The sequence below is a fragment of the Eublepharis macularius genome, chromosome 4 (genome assembly GCF_028583425.1).
Source record: "Eublepharis macularius isolate TG4126 chromosome 4, MPM_Emac_v1.0, whole genome shotgun sequence".
NCBI classification, from domain to species: Eukaryota; Metazoa; Chordata; class Lepidosauria; order Squamata; family Eublepharidae; genus Eublepharis; species Eublepharis macularius.
Window position 1 is genome coordinate 127,326,438 of NC_072793.1, and position 17,648 is coordinate 127,344,085.

At 40.1% G+C, this 17,648-nt stretch overlaps 1 protein-coding gene across 3 annotated transcripts in view; it reads left to right on the forward strand.

Moving 5' to 3' along the window:
- The window catches only part of TMCC1 (transmembrane and coiled-coil domain family 1), a 156,695-nt gene extending 140,957 nt beyond the window's left edge, over nt 1–15,738 (forward strand). Inside the window, exons 1-4 of one of the 3 annotated variants that reach the window (XM_054977092.1) lie at nt 664–745; nt 1,687–2,618; nt 12,250–12,385; nt 15,127–15,738. In XM_054977092.1, coding sequence (XP_054833067.1) covers nt 707–745; nt 1,687–2,618; nt 12,250–12,385; nt 15,127–15,441 — 1,422 coding nt within the window. In that variant the 5' untranslated portion in view covers nt 664–706 and the 3' untranslated portion in view covers nt 15,442–15,738. Of the gene's footprint in view, nt 1–663; nt 746–1,686; nt 2,619–12,249; nt 12,386–15,126 lie in introns of those variants that run through there. The other 2 variants (XM_054977094.1, XM_054977091.1) reach the window with 2 other exon arrangements.
- The last annotated feature ends 1,910 nt before the right edge of the window (nt 15,739–17,648 follow it).

Below are 17,648 nucleotides of genomic sequence, written 5' to 3' on the forward strand. Positions count from 1 at the left end.
TGTCTGGAAGGGCAGTATATAAATTGAATGTCGTTGTTGTTAAATATCTCTCCATCAGAATCGCATCCTCAGAGTCGCTAATCCCCTTTCCTCCACAAAACCTCTCCCCAAAAAACACATTTTAGTGACATGCGCTTCTACACAATATTTATATATGTTTGTACAACTGTTTATTTGAATAGTGGGTCAGAGTGGCACTGAACAATTCTCTAAAAACTTGTTTTTATTTTATTATTGTTTAAATTACTTACTTCCTTCACAGAGGGAGTGAAGGCAGAAGTTAAAAAGTATTGACTTGCCCTTTCAGTCCTAGCCTCGAACCCCGTCTTTGGCTCAGAAAATGTTTTAGTTCTCAACCCTGCATGTTAGGTAGGACAGTCTCGAGTTCCATCTGCTGGCAAGTCTTTACAGCTTCCTTTGTTTTTCTTTGGACTGCTGCTTAAAAAAGAGAGAGTGAAAGCTTGTGTCTTTATATCATCCATACCTCTAATGATGTCATGGTGCTATTTTTCATACACGTGTTCAAGGCAGGCTAATTCTTCCTTGTTTGGGGAGGAGCTGCTGAGTAATTAAATGATTCATTGGTTTCTGTCTTAAGCTGCCTGCCTTCTTTGAGACTTCTTTTTACAGCATTCAGGGAGTGTGTGAGAGTGTATGGATTAACTTTCAGCAGAGTGATGGTAGGCATGTTGCTTTTGTTCAGATCATGCACTGGGAACAGCTATTACGCCTCAGAAAAGCCAAGGTAGGCTACAGAAAGGAAAATGTTTGCTTTCTTTTGTACAAAAGGAAAGGCTGGAAGACTTGAGAAGGGGTATAAAGGTGTGTAACTGTTGAATATATTTATTGAGAGTAGCCCTTATGTTAATGGTTATTAATCTGGTTATGGATTGATGATTTCCAGCATATGTGAGTTTAAAGCTTGCATACAAGTATATTCTATTTTGAGACAATTATGGTATCTCTTGTTGCTGTAGTCTTTTTGTACTTTGTATCACACATTGATGTACGTTTTGGACATAAGTGTGGCGAAACTGATTGGAGTTATCTGGATGTCTGATAGTTTACCTTGATATGCGTTCCTCACATTTTTAAATAAAGAAGAATAAGCTCAGTCTTTTTCTCACCATCTCCTCCACTTGTTGTACCAGCAGATTATTTGGAGATGAGTACTCCACTTTGGTGATCCTACAGATGGTGCTAGTGCAATAAGGAATGTGATGTGGGAGTGCTCGTACAACATCAGCATGCTTACCTAAACTGCTCATTTTACAATGCATTGGTAGACTTGAATTTATCTCATGGGCTTATTTGATACATAAGTAATTTATTTTGCTAGCTTTTTTGTTCAAAGTAGCTTTAAATGCCTTGTTCCTCTCTGTCCTGCACTCTGCCATACATATTATTCTGTTTTCTTCTTATGCCTTAGCCATTTGCTTTAACAACTCCTTCATGAGATTTAACTGAGTTGGTTGAAGTATATCCTTTAACACACTCAGATTACAATTATTCTTTTCAGTGCTTTTAAGTGTGGGAATGGTTCACCTGAAAACTGACGAGTAAAGAAAGCCTGTATCAAATGAGGTTTTTTTCTTTATTGAAACCAGTGAAAGCTTTGCTGCCTTTTTTTTTTTCATGATCAAGATAGGTTTTTTTCTAATTTTTTTTCTTTCACTCTTTCTCTAGATCGAAAGGTTAGATGTAAGCAGCCTAGCACAAACATCTAGTGCAGTGGCCTCAAGCACAGACTGCAGCATCAATGCAGACTCTGTTGATGGAACACCAGATCCACAGCGCACAAAAGTGGCCATCACCCACCTGCAGCAAAAGATACTGAAGCTGACAGAGCAAATCAAAATAGAGCAAACTGCTCGGGATGATAATGTGGCAGAGTACCTGAAATTAGCCAACAATGCTGACAAGCAACAGAGTGCCCGTATCAAGCAAGTGTTTGAGAAGAAGAACCAGAAGTCAGCCCAAACGATCCTCCAGCTGCAGAAAAAGTTAGAGCACTACCATCGAAAGTTGCGAGAGATTGAACAGAATGGCATCCCTCGACAACCAAAAGATGTCTTGAGAGATATGCACCAGGGGCTGAAGGATGTGGGGGCAAAGGTCACTGGCTTCAGCGAAGGAGTGGTAGATAGCGTCAAAGGTGGACTTTCTAGTTTCTCCCAGGCAACACATTCAGCAGCAGGTGCTGTTGTTTCCAAACCCCGGGAGATTGCCTCACTCATTAGGAACAAATTTGGAAGTGCAGACAATATAGCTAACCTGAAGGACTCTTTGGAAGAAGGTCAAGAAGATGGGACTGGGGGAAAGACTTTAGGAGTTCATAACTTTCAGTCAAGCCCCAAATATGGTAGTGAAGAAGATTGTTCCAGTGCCACATCAGGCTCTGTGGGAGCCAATAGCACCACAGGGGTCCCCATGGGGGCACCAAGCTCCAAAACAAACACTCTGGATATGCAGAGCTCAGGGTTTGATGCAATAATCCATGAGATTCAAGAGATCAGAGAGAATCAAGGGCGACTGGAGGAATCCTTTGAGAACCTCAAGGCTCTATATCAGAGGGATTATTCCTTGATAATGCAGGCTTTGCAGGAAGAGAGATACAGGTAGGCATTTAACAGAATACCCTTTCACAGTTTATCTGTTAGGGCACATGCAGAGCCATCAAGGTACATTCACAAAACTCTGCTCATCTTCCATATCTCTAGCAGCTTCCTTTCAAATCATTCCAAAATTATACCCGCTATTTTTTGCTTGCCCAAGTTCCTTCCCTTCCTGTCCTCCCTCACCTTTGTTTTCCTGGTACCTATAATAGTGCTGCCATGATGAGTACATATTCCAATTTAGAAGAGTAGGTAGCACTGCCATGTTATTTCCTAACCAATCCCATAATTTTGATCTTGACCAGAGGACTGTTTTTGAGCAGATCATCTTTTGTCTTCATAGATGAATGTGGAGGATATTTTATAGGAAAACTCTATAGAGCTCAAGTAGAAATCAGCATTTTACAGTAACAGCATTTTACAGTAACCCAATAATTATTGGGCAAAATACATTCAGATACACCGTCTGCTCTACTTAGGATGCTTAGAGGACAAAACCCTTAGATGCCCCTTTGAACCCATGCAAATGAGATTTAGCTACTTTTGTGTAATTTGCAGACCTGAATGTATAAGCAAAGGGAGTATAGATTTTCAAGCTCCCTGTTGTGACTGAATTTCGCAGTTAGCATGTAATGTGATCTGCCAGTCTGGAATGTAAAACACAATAGTCCTTAAAGAACACAAGTGGATGCTATAAAGTAGAACAGAGTATGACTTTTTAAAAGGCAACCTTGAATTACTGTGTACGATTGGAAAAGGCTTGGCCATTCTCAATCTGGCTAGGTAGGCATAAACATTTTGGATATATTTAAAGGTTTTTGGGACTCTCATACTGGAATGTATTAGGTAGTTGGTGGTAAGCACAGAGTTATTTATCACATCATTGGCTGAAGAATCACTGTTTCTGTCCCCATTGCCACCTTCTCTCCTGCATTCTGTAAAACCAGCTTTATTGGCTTTACTGGCATTCAGTCATTGACTACTGTGAATCATTCTGTGGGGATTCCATGTTAACGCTATGCCAAAACCCATCTTGTACAAGAAATCATGAGGAGTTGTTTAAATGTGCTGCAAACATTGTAAAGCCTGAAAGCATAACTTTATGTTGTGAAGCACATCTGTTTGAGTTGGTTTACTTGCAAACTTTAGAAGCAGGAGTGGAAGAGGGCTTTTGCCAATAACTAGAACTGACAGCGAGGACAGCAAACATGGGAGAAATTAGGTGATTTTAGAAAATCCCCACTTGGTAACTAGGAAGTTGCATCTTCTGGCTTCTGAATCTTCCCCTCAAACTGAAGGTGTACTGTACTGTACTGTCAGGCCATTGGTCCATCACGTCTAGTGCAATCTTTTCCTGGCAGCTGCTTTCCAGGAGTTCAGGCCGAGTTTTTTTTCTTCTGTTTTTCCTGTTATCTGAGATACTTTTAACTGAAGAAGACGCAGTCTAAAAATGAGACTTCCTGCATGCAAAGTATGTTCTCCACTGAGCTGTGCCACCTTCACTTTAGGGGTTTTTCTCAGCAATCACATGAGTAGACCAGAAGGCTGGGGGAATTTTTTAAATGTGTTTTGAATCCCACTTGACAAAGATGTATCTATTATTTAAATGACATTGCTTCCTATCTCGAAGAGCTCTGCGACCTGTACTTTTGCAAAGGTGCTGAGGATTCTGGTGGATCTCTGACCACTTCACAAAACTACTGTTCTCTGTGCCTTTTTGAAGGAGATGAGATAGTATATTAGCAAAAGCAATATTAGATTTATCTTTTAGACCTCATAGAAGTGCATAGCAAAAGGGACTTTAGGCGCTTTCTGCTCCTAGGCTACTTGTCGTCTTTCCTGCTACAGAGCATGGTAGAAAATATCACTTCTTGTCACAATTGGATCCCGTTGCCCTTCCCCAATTAATTTGCCGCTTGAATGAAGAATGCCATTGTTCATAAGCAGAATCTGCCCTCTGAAAGTATTGTTAATTAAAATGGGGAATCTTAACTACTGCCAGATGGGTTAAAGGCAGTGCAGATGGTTGTTTTCCCTAATGGAAAGGAGAAGTTAATACTGCTGCCTTAGTGAACAGCAGAAATCATGCTGCTCTCAGTTTTTTAGCAGAGCTTAGTGAGGGCTTCCTTTTATGGCAGCATTTTTAGGAGAAGCATTCCAGAAAACACACTGCAAGAAAAACCTAAGTTTGTTAACCAAGTGCACCTTTCTGTGTGGTGGGATTCATCTCTGGTTCCTTAATGGAGCTTAGTAAAATTCATTTTAAAATATCTGAGATGAACTACTATGCTTTCTCAACCCCCTGTGAAGCATGGGGACCAGTGCTAACAAAACATTGAGGCAATCTGCTAAAAAGCTTCTGTGGAACCAGTATCTCAGAGCTTTGTCTCAGAAGTGTTGCTAGACTTTTCACCTCAGTCCTGTTCTTAGAGTCAACTAAATATGATAGTACTGTAAGGTGTCACCTTATTTCTAAGGGTTTTACTTCCTTTTCCTGAATTTCCTTTTCTTTAATTATACATCTTGGCCTTTGTCTAGTTTCTGTTTTATCATGCCCTGCTTGTCTGTGGCCTGCCTTGTTGCTGCCGTCCCTCTTCACTGGGCTTGGTGTTGCTGAAGCTCTCTCCTGTTTTTATGACTCTTCCCCTCCCCAGGATTATTTGAGGACAGCATGATTTCTGCAAGTCACTCCCTGTACAGTAGAGCTGCAAGTTATTAGGCAGTGTAGCTTTTTGCTGCCGTCTATTGGATAGTTGATGTGGCCTCATAGTGGAGACAGATTAGTTTGCTCCTCCCAGCTCCCTCGTCCCTGGCAGTTCAGCTCTATCTTGATCTCTGTTCTTTCTGCAATCTCTGCTTGATCAGCTACATGAAACAACAAAGCAAGCTGCTCTTTATCAGCTTTCACAATGTGGCAGATGTTTGTTTGGCAAGTAGGGACTTTTTATGCCCTGAGAGTTCCTGTTGAGTCTCACTTATTATAGGTCATGCCCCATTTTAAAAAAACAAAAAAACCTTCTTCACACACAGTGAAGGATGAGTCCATATAGCTAAGATGCACTCCAGCGATTTCCTTTTGGCCATTGCCACTTTCTGCAGGGTTTCCTAAAAGAACAATTGTGTTATGCTGCATCTGTGTTACAATTTTTGTGAATTATTTCCTTGAATCTTATTCTACTCTTTAATTACTGCCCATCAAAATAGCCTTAACTTCCCCATTCAGAATCATGCTGTACAAAGCTGTGCTGTTGAGCTACAGGTTGGCTGGAACTTGAGAATAGCTGGTGGGCACTTAAGCTTCCAACTTAAAATCTGCATGCGGTACTTATGCCATACAAGCACTTTGCATTCAAAGGTGCGCATTTGTACTTTGTAAACTTAAGCAACAGACACTTAATTGCTGGATTTGATCGATACCTCTTTCTTCTAGACTACGACAATAGCCTGTAAAGAACTGCAGTACGTTCAAAATAATTCACAACTTTGTGTGTGTTTCCTTGGGTTCATCCTATAACACTAGTGGACACTAATCTAACAAGACCTAAAGTTATCCCTCTGTTAAAGATCGAGTGGTTCACAGTTTCAGGAACAACAAAAGTCTGACTGGGTGGGTGGGAGTTGTGCTGCATTGAATTAAAATTGGCACCAGCCAACTGTAGGGTTTTGCAAGTAGGTTAGTATGCTGGAGTGCACAGGCAGTAAACACCCATCCAATGAACTACAAAAATATTTGATAATGCTTGCTGTTTCCTCATCACATTTAGGAGATGCGATTAGCAGTTAAATCATACTTAAAATTCTCAGTGTTAACGTTCTTAAAGTTCAGCAAATACTATTAAAGGAATGTTTTTGTAGCACACCCACAGGATCCCTGGAGCTGCCAATAAGAGGACTGTCCTGGGTTTTGAATGAAGGCTGTCTTTGCCACTGAAATAATCCAAGTGGAGGGTGAATTCTCTCACCATAAAACAACCTGAGCAGATTCAGCCTCCCTTTAAAGTAATCTCCTAACACAGGGAAGCATGAATTTTTTTTGGACTAACTCCCCCATACCCTTTGAATGCCTTGTAAGTTGAAGGTGTCTGATTCCGCTCAGGCTTTGCTGCCAAAATAATCAAGGTAGTTGGGATTTTTCTCTTCTCCCACTCTTTCCAACTCCCCCCCCCCGGATTTCAACTTGTAAAGTCTCCACTGTTTATTGGCCCTTCAGTCTCCTCCTTCAGTAAATGTGTGGCTTTACTTCTAAAGGACACTTTGGTTTTGGCGACCTTTCAATAAAAGACTGTCCAAAGCTATAGAGGTTATGCTGGAACTGGAATTTATGCTGGAACTGTATGTGATATTTAGGATGCAGGTGTTAAAGATTTCCATAAATTAAAATGAGCACCTTGCATTTTATTTGGAAGACTATAGAAAGCCCACTTACAATCTGTAGCACTGGTGGCCCATCTTCTCTGTAGGACACTTTGCAGACTGAGTTTCACAAAACACTTACTTGGGTAGCTGTGGCAAATAGGCCAAGGTGCTGGATTCAGATTGAAGCACTGGGAACCCAAATAACTCCCAAAATATGATTAATAAAGTTTATTAATTAAAAGAACTGCAAAAAAGAATTATTGAATTATTTAATAAATAATTCAACAAATTATTGAAGCATGCAGAGCAAGAGAGGAAAACAGGAGAGGAAAACAATAACAGGTCAAATAATTACCCTAATAATATAAAGGCTTTCAGCCCTAAACTAGATGTTACCATTCAGATAGAGCACAATAATCCAGGCAGAACTTTTAAGTCAAAAGTCCAAGAAACAAGACTCCACACCAACAAAAGAATGGACATGGCTACAGGTGTCCGCCAGGAACTTTCTCCAGCAAGGATGGAGAAGGATGTGAACCCTGGCAAGAATGTAACTAGAAAGAGGGTGCAAGCTTTAAGGCTGCCTGCCCGCGGTGTGGCTTAACTAGCTTGACTGATCAGTGAGTGACTCAACTTGTGATGAAAGTCCTGCAGTTCTACATAAATGGGAGCAAATCACTCCACTCCCAGAGTGCTATGGGTTAATGAGATCAAATACTGAGTGCAAAACTCTCCTCCAAGCCTTGTTCTTGAAGCTCTGTGATGTGCCCCTGTGGTTGATTGCATCCAACATTTATCTATCTGGGAACATGCAGTGTTAGTCTGAATGCACTTTTCCAGAGGAAAAGGCTTTATTTGCTATTAAGTAGGCTAAAAAGCCTGAACTAATGTTTGAGTAGGCTGAGAAACAGACTAAGCATAGTCAGTTTCTTAACATGAACTCCAGTGTGGTGTTTTTGGTAATCAGATCCTGCATTGATCCCTTGCAACTTCTGCAGAGTCAGTACAAGCAGTATCTTCAACGAAGGCTTTATCAGTGCTAACTTTACTATTACCGTGATGAAAGCTTGCCAGACAAGTAAAGGGAAATGCACAGTTTTTTTCCAATCCCAGCCTCACCCTCTCCTTTTCTTGTATCCAGAATATGCATTCGGGGAAAGGAAATCCTTTTTTCACATCTGTAGCTGATCCCTCTTAGTTTCTTTCCATCCCAAATTGGAATAGAGATGGAAGCAAAAGAGCAGACCCAAAACTTGAAAAAATTATCTACATTCAAGTGATCGAATCTGTTTCCCTCTGTGTTTATTTCTGGAGTGGAAATTTTCCATGAAGAGGGGAAAGGCTGAGACGTGAATGACAGGGCAAGTCCTCTGCTGGTTCAAGCATTCAACTTGATTTTATGGTGTGTGTTATGGTCCTGACTGAGCCATCTTCTTCTTCTCCCTCTCCATGATTTGCCAGTCTTGCTGGTGTGGAAAAAAGCGGGGAAAGAATAGGACCCTTTAATCTCTCCTTCTTTAACTCAGCAGTCTTACCTAGTTTAATATAATAATAGAAAATTCTGAACAGATTAAATTAAGCAAAGAATATTAACATTTCTGGAGTGGAAACATAGAATAAATTCAGGCTACAAAAGACAGTGAGTTTATTTGTCCCAATGAGATTAAATATTCTGATGCTCTCTTTCTAGTAAAAGATAGTGAGGCAAAACTAATCTCTCAAAAAGCCACCTGCTGATCTTGGAGTTTATGGTCTAATCTATCTGTCTTAAACTTTATCCTGCCTTTTCTCAGGCACTTACATGGTTCTGCTGCCTTCCTCTGTTTCACCTTCAAAACAACCCTGTGTGATAGGTAAGGCTGAGAAAGTGTGACTGGCAAGTTCATCCAGTGATCACCCCGGACCAAGACCCCTGCACCATACTGGCTCTCTCTGCATGGAATTTTCTTAGTTAATCTACACCTTCTCAGAGGCAGCTTTTCATATCTTAACTTTATATATCCCAGTGTTAAGATTTGTCATGGAAAATGGATGCCCCACTGACCTCTAGCACAACCTAAGCCCTACCATTGTGAGGATAGCCTTTTCAGCACATCCTTTGTGTTCCCTCTAGATTGGGTTTATGGTGCTGATGTTATCAAATCCTAACTGTTTGTGATAGATTGGGATATAAGATTGGCAATAATTGTTTCATGTTTTCCCTTGAAAGAAGCCAAGCATAATAAAGGGTTACATGAAGGGGCATGTATTTAATCATTCCTTATTTTTTAATTTAGAAATAATGCAGTACAAACTGATTGTGATGGTTTATCATGAATTGGCATATACTGCACACAAATTAATGAGCAAATATTTGAATAAGAAAACATTTCAAGAAGAGAGGAAGAATATACTAATGAGGCATTTTAGTAGTAGGAGAATATATTAAATAATATAGAATGTAATTAGTATTGTTAAAGATTAAGCAATCGTTCCTTACTTTTAAAATATCTCATTTGATATTTACACTATTTAAATCAGAGGAAGACAGTTGCATCTTTTTGTATCTAGCTTTTCTTCTTGTTCCCAAAACGCAAGAGAGGGTTTTCAGTCTGCTCTGAATATTTGTTTCCTATCTTTCAATCTCACCATTTCTGTAAGCTTTGATAACCTAGCAAATTTACAAATGTTATTTGTCCGTGCCCTAGTAGATGGGCTTGTAGAACTTTGCCAGTGTTGAGCTATAATTTTTTGTGAGGCAGAAAATAAAATTGAAACTATATTATAGCGTCTAGTAGGAATGTGATTGTTCCTACAGATTTGCTGTTTAAATGTTAAATTGCTCTTCCCTTCACATGGTTTAAGCTTAGTCATTAGTAAAGTGTACACATAACTATATCTAATTGTTTGCATTTGCAATTACAGGCCTCAGTAAATTTAAGTAGCGTTCCCTCTTGTTGTTGAGCCTTGAAACCAGCAAGTCACATGGCCTTATCCTGATCAATGTAAATAGATTTGCAGTGCAAGCCTATGGAGAGTTACTCCAGGCGAAGCCCATTGAAGTCAATGGGCTTAGACTGGAGTAACTCTCCATAAGATTGCACTGTTTGTCTGGCAAGCCAAGTTATTCATGGGGAGTTAAAAGATGAAATCTGCTCACCTGGCCTTTTATGAGATGTGGCCATTCCAAAGCCTGTATCGTATTCTTAGCCTGCTTCCAACACCAATCAGTTTTAAATATTGTAGTTTCCTTACCTGGCAGACATTGGCATATTCTTGGTTAGATTTATCTATAACCTCAGTTAAGATAAAGGTAGTCCCCTGTGCAAGCACCGAGTCATTACTGACCCATGGGGGGACGTCGCATCATGACATTTTCTTGGCAGACTTTTTATGGGGTGGTTTGCCATTGCCTTCCCCAGTCATCTACCTCAGTTACTTTAATTAGTTTTATTGCTGGAAGACCACTTTTGTGTAAGGACTATTAAGATTTTGGCTCACTCACTTATCACTATAACCCATGTTTTTATTAAATTGTGATTTATTTACTGTGGCTTATTATGATATTTGAATGCCAACAGACTAACATACTGGTTAGTACTAACCCAGGTTTGCATGTAGTACTAGCAGCGGTTTGCTGTGATACAGAAATCACAGCCTATTCAATAGCACTGCACTTTTCAGCCTCCTGCATATCAAGGCCAGAACATGGAGGAGAAGAAATTCTTGTCCCACTGAATTCAGCTAGTAGTTGTGCTTTCTTACGATTCTCTGCCTTCTTTCTGTATTCTCGTTTCTACCTTCTCCACTAGTGAAGGCTCCCTCTGTAGAGGAGAAATTTAAAAGGTAGCATGACAAAAGATCTTGCTTGCACGCGTGCTTTTATTCAGTCCGCCAAGACACACAATAGAAATTGCTCCACAGAAAACAGCATTAGTCAAAATTAGTTTACAGCTCACCCACAAAGACAGCTCCCCCTATTCTATTCAGAGTGAATGAGTGGCAGTGATAGTGTGTGTGCCCTCCCCTCCAGTTTTTATTTTCTTTTTAGAGAGAACCCAATTAGGAAACGTGGCAAATGGGAAGTCTGTGTGTGAGAGGAGGCTTTAAAAGATGCACTTTGTTTAGAAGTTGAAAGGTTAAGGATTACAATGAAATGGCTAGACTAGAGGAAAGGGGAAAGTCCTCAGATGAGAGCAAGGAGGAGGGTAAAGATAGTCAACTTCTACAAATTTTAAATGGATAGGGCATAATTGAAATATGTGCAGTACTTGTTTTCTTATAAAATCTAAACTTATTTTACTGGTTTAACAAAATTAGGTGTACCAGTTATAACTTAATTAGCATATAAAATTGTGCTGTTTGGCATAGTAATGAAAAGTATAAATGCTTAGTTTCTACATGCAAAATTGCACCCAGTACTAAAAAGAGAGCTACAAGCTGTTACGCCATATGCTACTTTACCACGTTTTATCTTAATTTTAGCCATCTGGGAGGTACGAAAAATATAAAGCTAGGACCAGCAGCTTGCGTGGATATCTAGATATACTTCATAGCATTGACTTTATTTATTAAAAGCTCCTATAGCACTTTTGTGAGAACGTATTTAAACAAATATAGCTTTAAAATATTGTTTCTGTGTACACAGGAAATACCATTATCTAATGTCACATACTGACTTACATAATAATCCGCTTTGTTATTTTATTTATTATGTTATTTAAAGCCCACCTTTCTCACTGAGACTTAAGGCAGAGTAAAACCTTGGCTTCAAAAGCATTTTATTCAAGAAAAATATTTCATAGGAGTATTTTTCAGCGCTCCATAAAATTTCCAGTTTGGGGGGTGGAATTTTCCCCCAAAAGGTTACCCCAGTCTTTTTCTCTCAGCCTTTGCATCTCGACTTAGGCTTTCCAATCCCCCCTCCCCCATTTCCTATTTCACCCAAACAATAGCAAGCAGGCTGAATACATGCCAGCCGCTCAGCAATGCAGGGGAGGTCAGAGACAACATCCACGGATTCAGTGTGGAGACAGGAAACAAGCAGCAGACTAACTGGGATTTACAAATGAACTGGTCTGTTACCTTGGTTTATCTACCAGACACATGTTTGTACAAAACTGGGTTTTAAGCAAACCACCGTTTATTGCGACATCTGAACACAGCTTAGGTCCTTGGAAGTGCTTGCTCTTCAAGCAGGTTTAACCTTTTCAGTTATCACTTCCCATGAGGAGTCAGTTCTAGGTCTTAGGATTGTTGGTGCTTTCCCTAAAGCAAGTACAATTTTTCTCTGTTTTAGATGTGAGCGGTTAGAAGAGCAGCTGAATGACCTGACTGAGCTCCACCAGAATGAGATCCTCAATTTGAAGCAGGAATTGGCCAGCATGGAGGAAAAAATAGCTTATCAGTCCTACGAGCGAGCCAGAGACATTCAGGTTGGTGAAAGGAACAAGACCCCACCTCCACACACTTCAGACATACTCTTTCAAATACTGGGCTGTTTGAATTTGTATATTTGTATATACTAATCCCCCTACTCAATAGGAATGAATTATTTTGCTTTAAAGCCCTGAATTCCTTTTTAGCTCCGTTGTTCAAAACTATTTGAAACAAGCCACTAACATGATTGTCAAATGTAATGACAAACAAGGGTTTGTTGTTAGTTAAATGATCCTGGGGCTCACATGTCTCCTTTCCCTCCACCTCAATACTTAACTCTTCCCTTTTTACTGCAAGGTAGAGTTTGCCAAATGCCTATGGCTTGTTCTCAAAACTGGATTTAATCTAATGTTTGGAATTCTGATTAAAAGGAAGGATAGTAAATCAGAGTTATGATTTCAGCATAACGACAAACTGTGGCTTGCTCTAAAGTGGAATTGCTTAAGTATGAAGTCACAGTCAGACAGTGAGGGAAGAGAGCATAGAAGCCGATGGATCCCTCAGGCTTATTCAGCCATCATCTGAGCCCTGCCATTTTATATTTGCAATTTTTACCCATCTCTTTCTGATTTACCTTAATCCGCTTACTGTGACTTAAAGAATTTTGCCTCCCATAAACAGGAGTTCTTCTCCATATTTGGAGCATGAAGCTTCTCTGCATGTTTTGAGGGGGCAATAGGGTGCACCAAGAGCTTCTTACACCATTGTTCCCAGTCAGCCGTTAGCAGGATGTGTCTGTCATTAGTTTTGAATGCATTTAACACAGATGTTGAACTAAAAACAGTAGCTAGTACTCTGCCCATTCAGGAAGCAACCTGTTCTGTTTTTCTTGCCCAAATAAGGAGCTGTTTGAGAAAAAGGTTTGGTCTGTAAGTATTTGAAGCCAAAAAAGTCTGGAAAGTTGGATTGAGAGAGTTGCAGCTGCAAAGCACACACTAGGAGCAAGTACCATAGTCCACAGGCACAACCAATCTATTTGTAGCACACTCACCCCCATATTGAAGCCCAGAGGATGCTTGCAAGAGATATAATAGACTGGGAAACATAATGTGTGAGGCGCTAACTAAATGCAACGACAGTGGACCTGAGGGCTAGGATTGCAAATTTTGACACGCAGCAGTGTACTGTGGAGTGCGTTGTGAAACGGAAAAAGATTTTGGTTTCAAGCAGAGGAGCAACAGGCCAGTGAGAGATACTAAGCCCTTTCCCCCGCTCCTGCCTGTTGCTTTCTGGAATGTAGATCAGCCATATCTATGTTAGGGAAATGATTATTTCGTATTAACTGAATTTTCAAAGCAAGATGCTTGAGGCATCATAAAATCCTCTGAACAGCAAGTCATTAATAGTAACCTCAGTATAAAGTCAGTAAATGCAGCACAATTCAGCAAGTGCAGTCAATAAAATCAGTGAAATACTGAAACTGAAAGAACAAATAAAATGATATAATGAGCAGAGATCTTGGCAAAGGAAAAGGTTTTCATTGGGTGAGGTTGTAGGTGAACCACTGTGGGCAGAGCGCTCCAAAGTGAAGACACTGCCACAGAAAAGCCCGTTACTTCCGGGCCTCCAATACCCAGCTTAACTAGTGAGCCGGTTTGTAGACTTGCAGGAGAGCAGGGGATAGCCTTCCCTTTTAGAAGCATGGAAGAACACAGTCACCAGTAGCTGGTCAATCATAGCAATGTGCACTGACCTCTTATTATTTCCTGATTTGGGGTGGTTCCTGCTACTTAAAAACAAGCAAGTTTCATTGTTTCCCCCCTTGCTTTCCTGTTCTGTCATTACTCGGGTTGAAAGACTGTCACTGACACAAGGCAGGAGCACTCTGTGTCATTTTGGTTTGCATTCAGGCTGAGCAGGATTCGAGGGATTTTCACATCCCAGGCTTGAATTGCTGCTAGAAGGAGTTACTTGACCAGTTGTAGTGGAGTTGCCTCAGAATAAGCTAAACACTGATGACATAATCATGATTGAAGTCTTTAGACTATGACATGTTACCATTCTTGGTTAGGTGCATAAGATGTAAGCAGTCATGCAGGGAATAAATATTAGGGATTTAAGCTGAAAATGAGGTGACGATCTTTTGTTAAATAGATGGTTTCAGATTCGCATTGTGTCCCCCAGACTGCACTATTTGTAACAACAGAGACTGTTGGCTTTGAAAACATGACATAGAAAATGCTCCAGGCTAATTGCTAATGCTGAATCATGTAACCCATCACGCCACCACATTGTGCAGATACCATTGTAAAGGCAATGTAACCAGCAGGCATTCTGGTTGGATTCCTCTGCTTATAATTCATTAATTAGACAGAAGTAACTGTTGAATGTATGCAACATGGAGACACCAGTTTTTTTGGCTTTGGTATATGAGTGACTCACATCCTGCCAAGTGTGAATGAGGAACCAGGAATGCAGACACATCATACTACTTTCTACATCCATAGTTCCCAGGTGCTTTATTTAGAGGGCATGTCGGGTCCCGCGCTTTGTCACTACCATATGTGTCAGTCCCCTGAGGCTCTTGGCCACATGGTCCAGATATCAGCACACTGGGAACCCATCTATGTGTGCCTTGCAATCCCCCTTATGATCGGTCCTTACCCCTTGGGTGAAAAGTATTGCAGGGTGTGATGGAGAACTAGTCGCTGTCACTGAATATTTAAATACAGCTGGTGAGTAGGCAGGTACAGTAATGCTTTAAGTAATGACTAAACTGCCTTGTTCTGCTCCACAGGAGGCATTAGAGGCATGTCAGACCAGAATCTCAAAGATGGAACTGCAGCAACAGCAGCAGCAAGTTGTCCAGTTGGAGGGCCTTGAAAACGCCACTGCCAGAAACCTTCTGGGCAAACTTATCAACATCCTCTTGGCTGTCATGGCTGTTTTGTTGGTCTTTGTCTCTACCGTGGCTAACTGTGTAGTCCCCCTCATGAAAACTCGCAGCAGGACGTTCAGCACTTTATTTGTAGTGGTCTTCATTGCCTTTTTGTGGAAGCACTGGGATGCCATTTCTGGCTACTTGGAACGATTCTTTTCACCCCCTAGATGATGTCAAGAAGAACTGGCTGTTGCCCCACCCACTCCAGTTTGCTCTGGCAAGTGAGCGCGGCAAAGCTTAGCAACACCTTCCTCCACTGAAGTTTTAAAGTGTCAGAGTGTGAATTTGTTTACAGTTAAAATAACGTTTTCTCTCTATGAGATGCATTGGCAATAGTATTTTTTAGATTTTATTCAAGAGCTCTTTTTGGCAGAAATCCTGGATAATTTTTATGTAGCATGGTTCTCTTTGGATGCAAATCTTAAGATTACTTAAATGTACAAAATAAAAACATCGAGTTGGAGCACACCAATGGGCAATTTAAATTATGGCTCGAACTACTATACTAAACTTGTTGGAAAGAGGAGAATATGGTTACATAAAGCATAACAAAGATTAATCTAGTGCACAGCCTTGTACAATGGTACTGGACGATCCCATAATGCTACTGTGAAACCCGACCACATTCCATGTCCGAATGTATAGCTTCAGGGTGGCTTTCTCTAATGGAAGATCAATACAATGTATGGAACTCCCTGGATCTGTTGCTCTGTTGGCCTCTTCTGCTAACCTGGCTGCCACTCTTTTTCTGTAAGGCCTGCTAAACTTTTTGGCTAGGTATATGAAGTGGATGAATAATACCGTACAAAGTAACTGCACAGTTGTACTACAGTATTTTGAAGTAGCCCTTTAATACGTTAAGCAAAAGCCCTTGGTTGCACTTTTACGGTTTTTTAATATATGTATAGTCACAGATTTTAAAATCCAAATGGCATACTTGAAGAGTGTAATACTCAAACTCTCAGTGCTTCCTTATTATTTCTAATAGGATTTTTTATTGTTGTTGTTATTGGGGGTTGTTTTTGAACTTAGGGTTTGGGGGGGTTATCTCTTTTTTTCCCTTACAATAAAGAAGTGATGTTATTAAATGAAGAAATGTGTGAATAAGTGTGAGGTGTCTTGTCCTGGAACAATTTTAAGGAGAGCAGAAAGTGACTTCTAGTGACACCTGTTCAGAAGTGATTTTTGTGACATCCTGCACTTGCAGATACAGCTTCATAAAAGCGATACTTTTTCTCCTTCCCTCAGTCTTTGCACAAGTTTTTTTTCCCCCTCTCTTCTTTTATAGGGCAAGAATTCAAGTTCTCATCCCTGGATCTGTAGCATCCAATCTCATAGTACTTTCATGAAGAGGAAGAATATTCTTGTTTGTCTCACAGAGATGAGCAGTGATTTTTTTTTTAAGCGACTGAGAGAATGAACTGAAGTTCTGTTTTGAGAAACAAAATTGGTACTTGGGAGTCTTAGTCTCACTGATAATCCATAGGATTTAAGATCTCAGATTAGGCTCCTGCATGCCAAAGTTGAAGTTGTTGACTGGATGTCGGCTACCCAGTAATTTAGGATTTAGTCAAGAAGTTACCCTGGGCCTTTAAGGAAAGAGTAAGTGCTAAAAGAAATGTTAGGTCAATCCAGTCCTTTAGAAATTCTTGAATTTAACTTATTCAAATAAAATTCCTTATAACTGAAACCAAAGTTGCCCTGTTAACAAATCTCAAAATGTTCATTGTTAGTGTGTTTGATTTTTTACACCGGTCTGTAAATCTTGTACTCATATAGTATTTTGCTGATACATATACACACACACACATAATACCTGATAGCTTCATTCAGCACCCAGAAATGGGGAATCACCAATGGTTTGTGTTGGTTTTTCCCCTCTCTGTTACTCTTCACAACTTTCCTCTGTTTCTAACATAAAAAGTAGAGATTCCTGCATCTTTTGTAGATGGTTCCCAATGGGGCTGTCAAATCTCACAAAGTTTGCAGTGCTCACTTGAATTGTAGAGAAGGGGATGGGGAAGATGACATGAGCCACTTCTGCTTTTTGGTAACACATGAACTGGCTCTAGGATTGTAAGAATGTTGGTAGTATTTGTGAGTCTTCAACTATAGTCTCCTTTGTCTTGCTGGAGTTTCTTTTAAAGTTGGCCAACAGTCTTAAATATATAATTCAGACTAATTCTTAATTCTAGCTATCTCGAGCATGAAACGTTTTTTTAAAAAACTTGCTTCTTTTCCATTGCTAGAATTTAATTACTTATTGTAATCCACCCTTAGCCTGTGTTCCATCTCAGAACCTAACAATGCCCAAGTGACCTAGAATGTACAATAGGGAGTCCAGGAATTCTTGTTGTTATGAGAGCTTTTTATTCTCT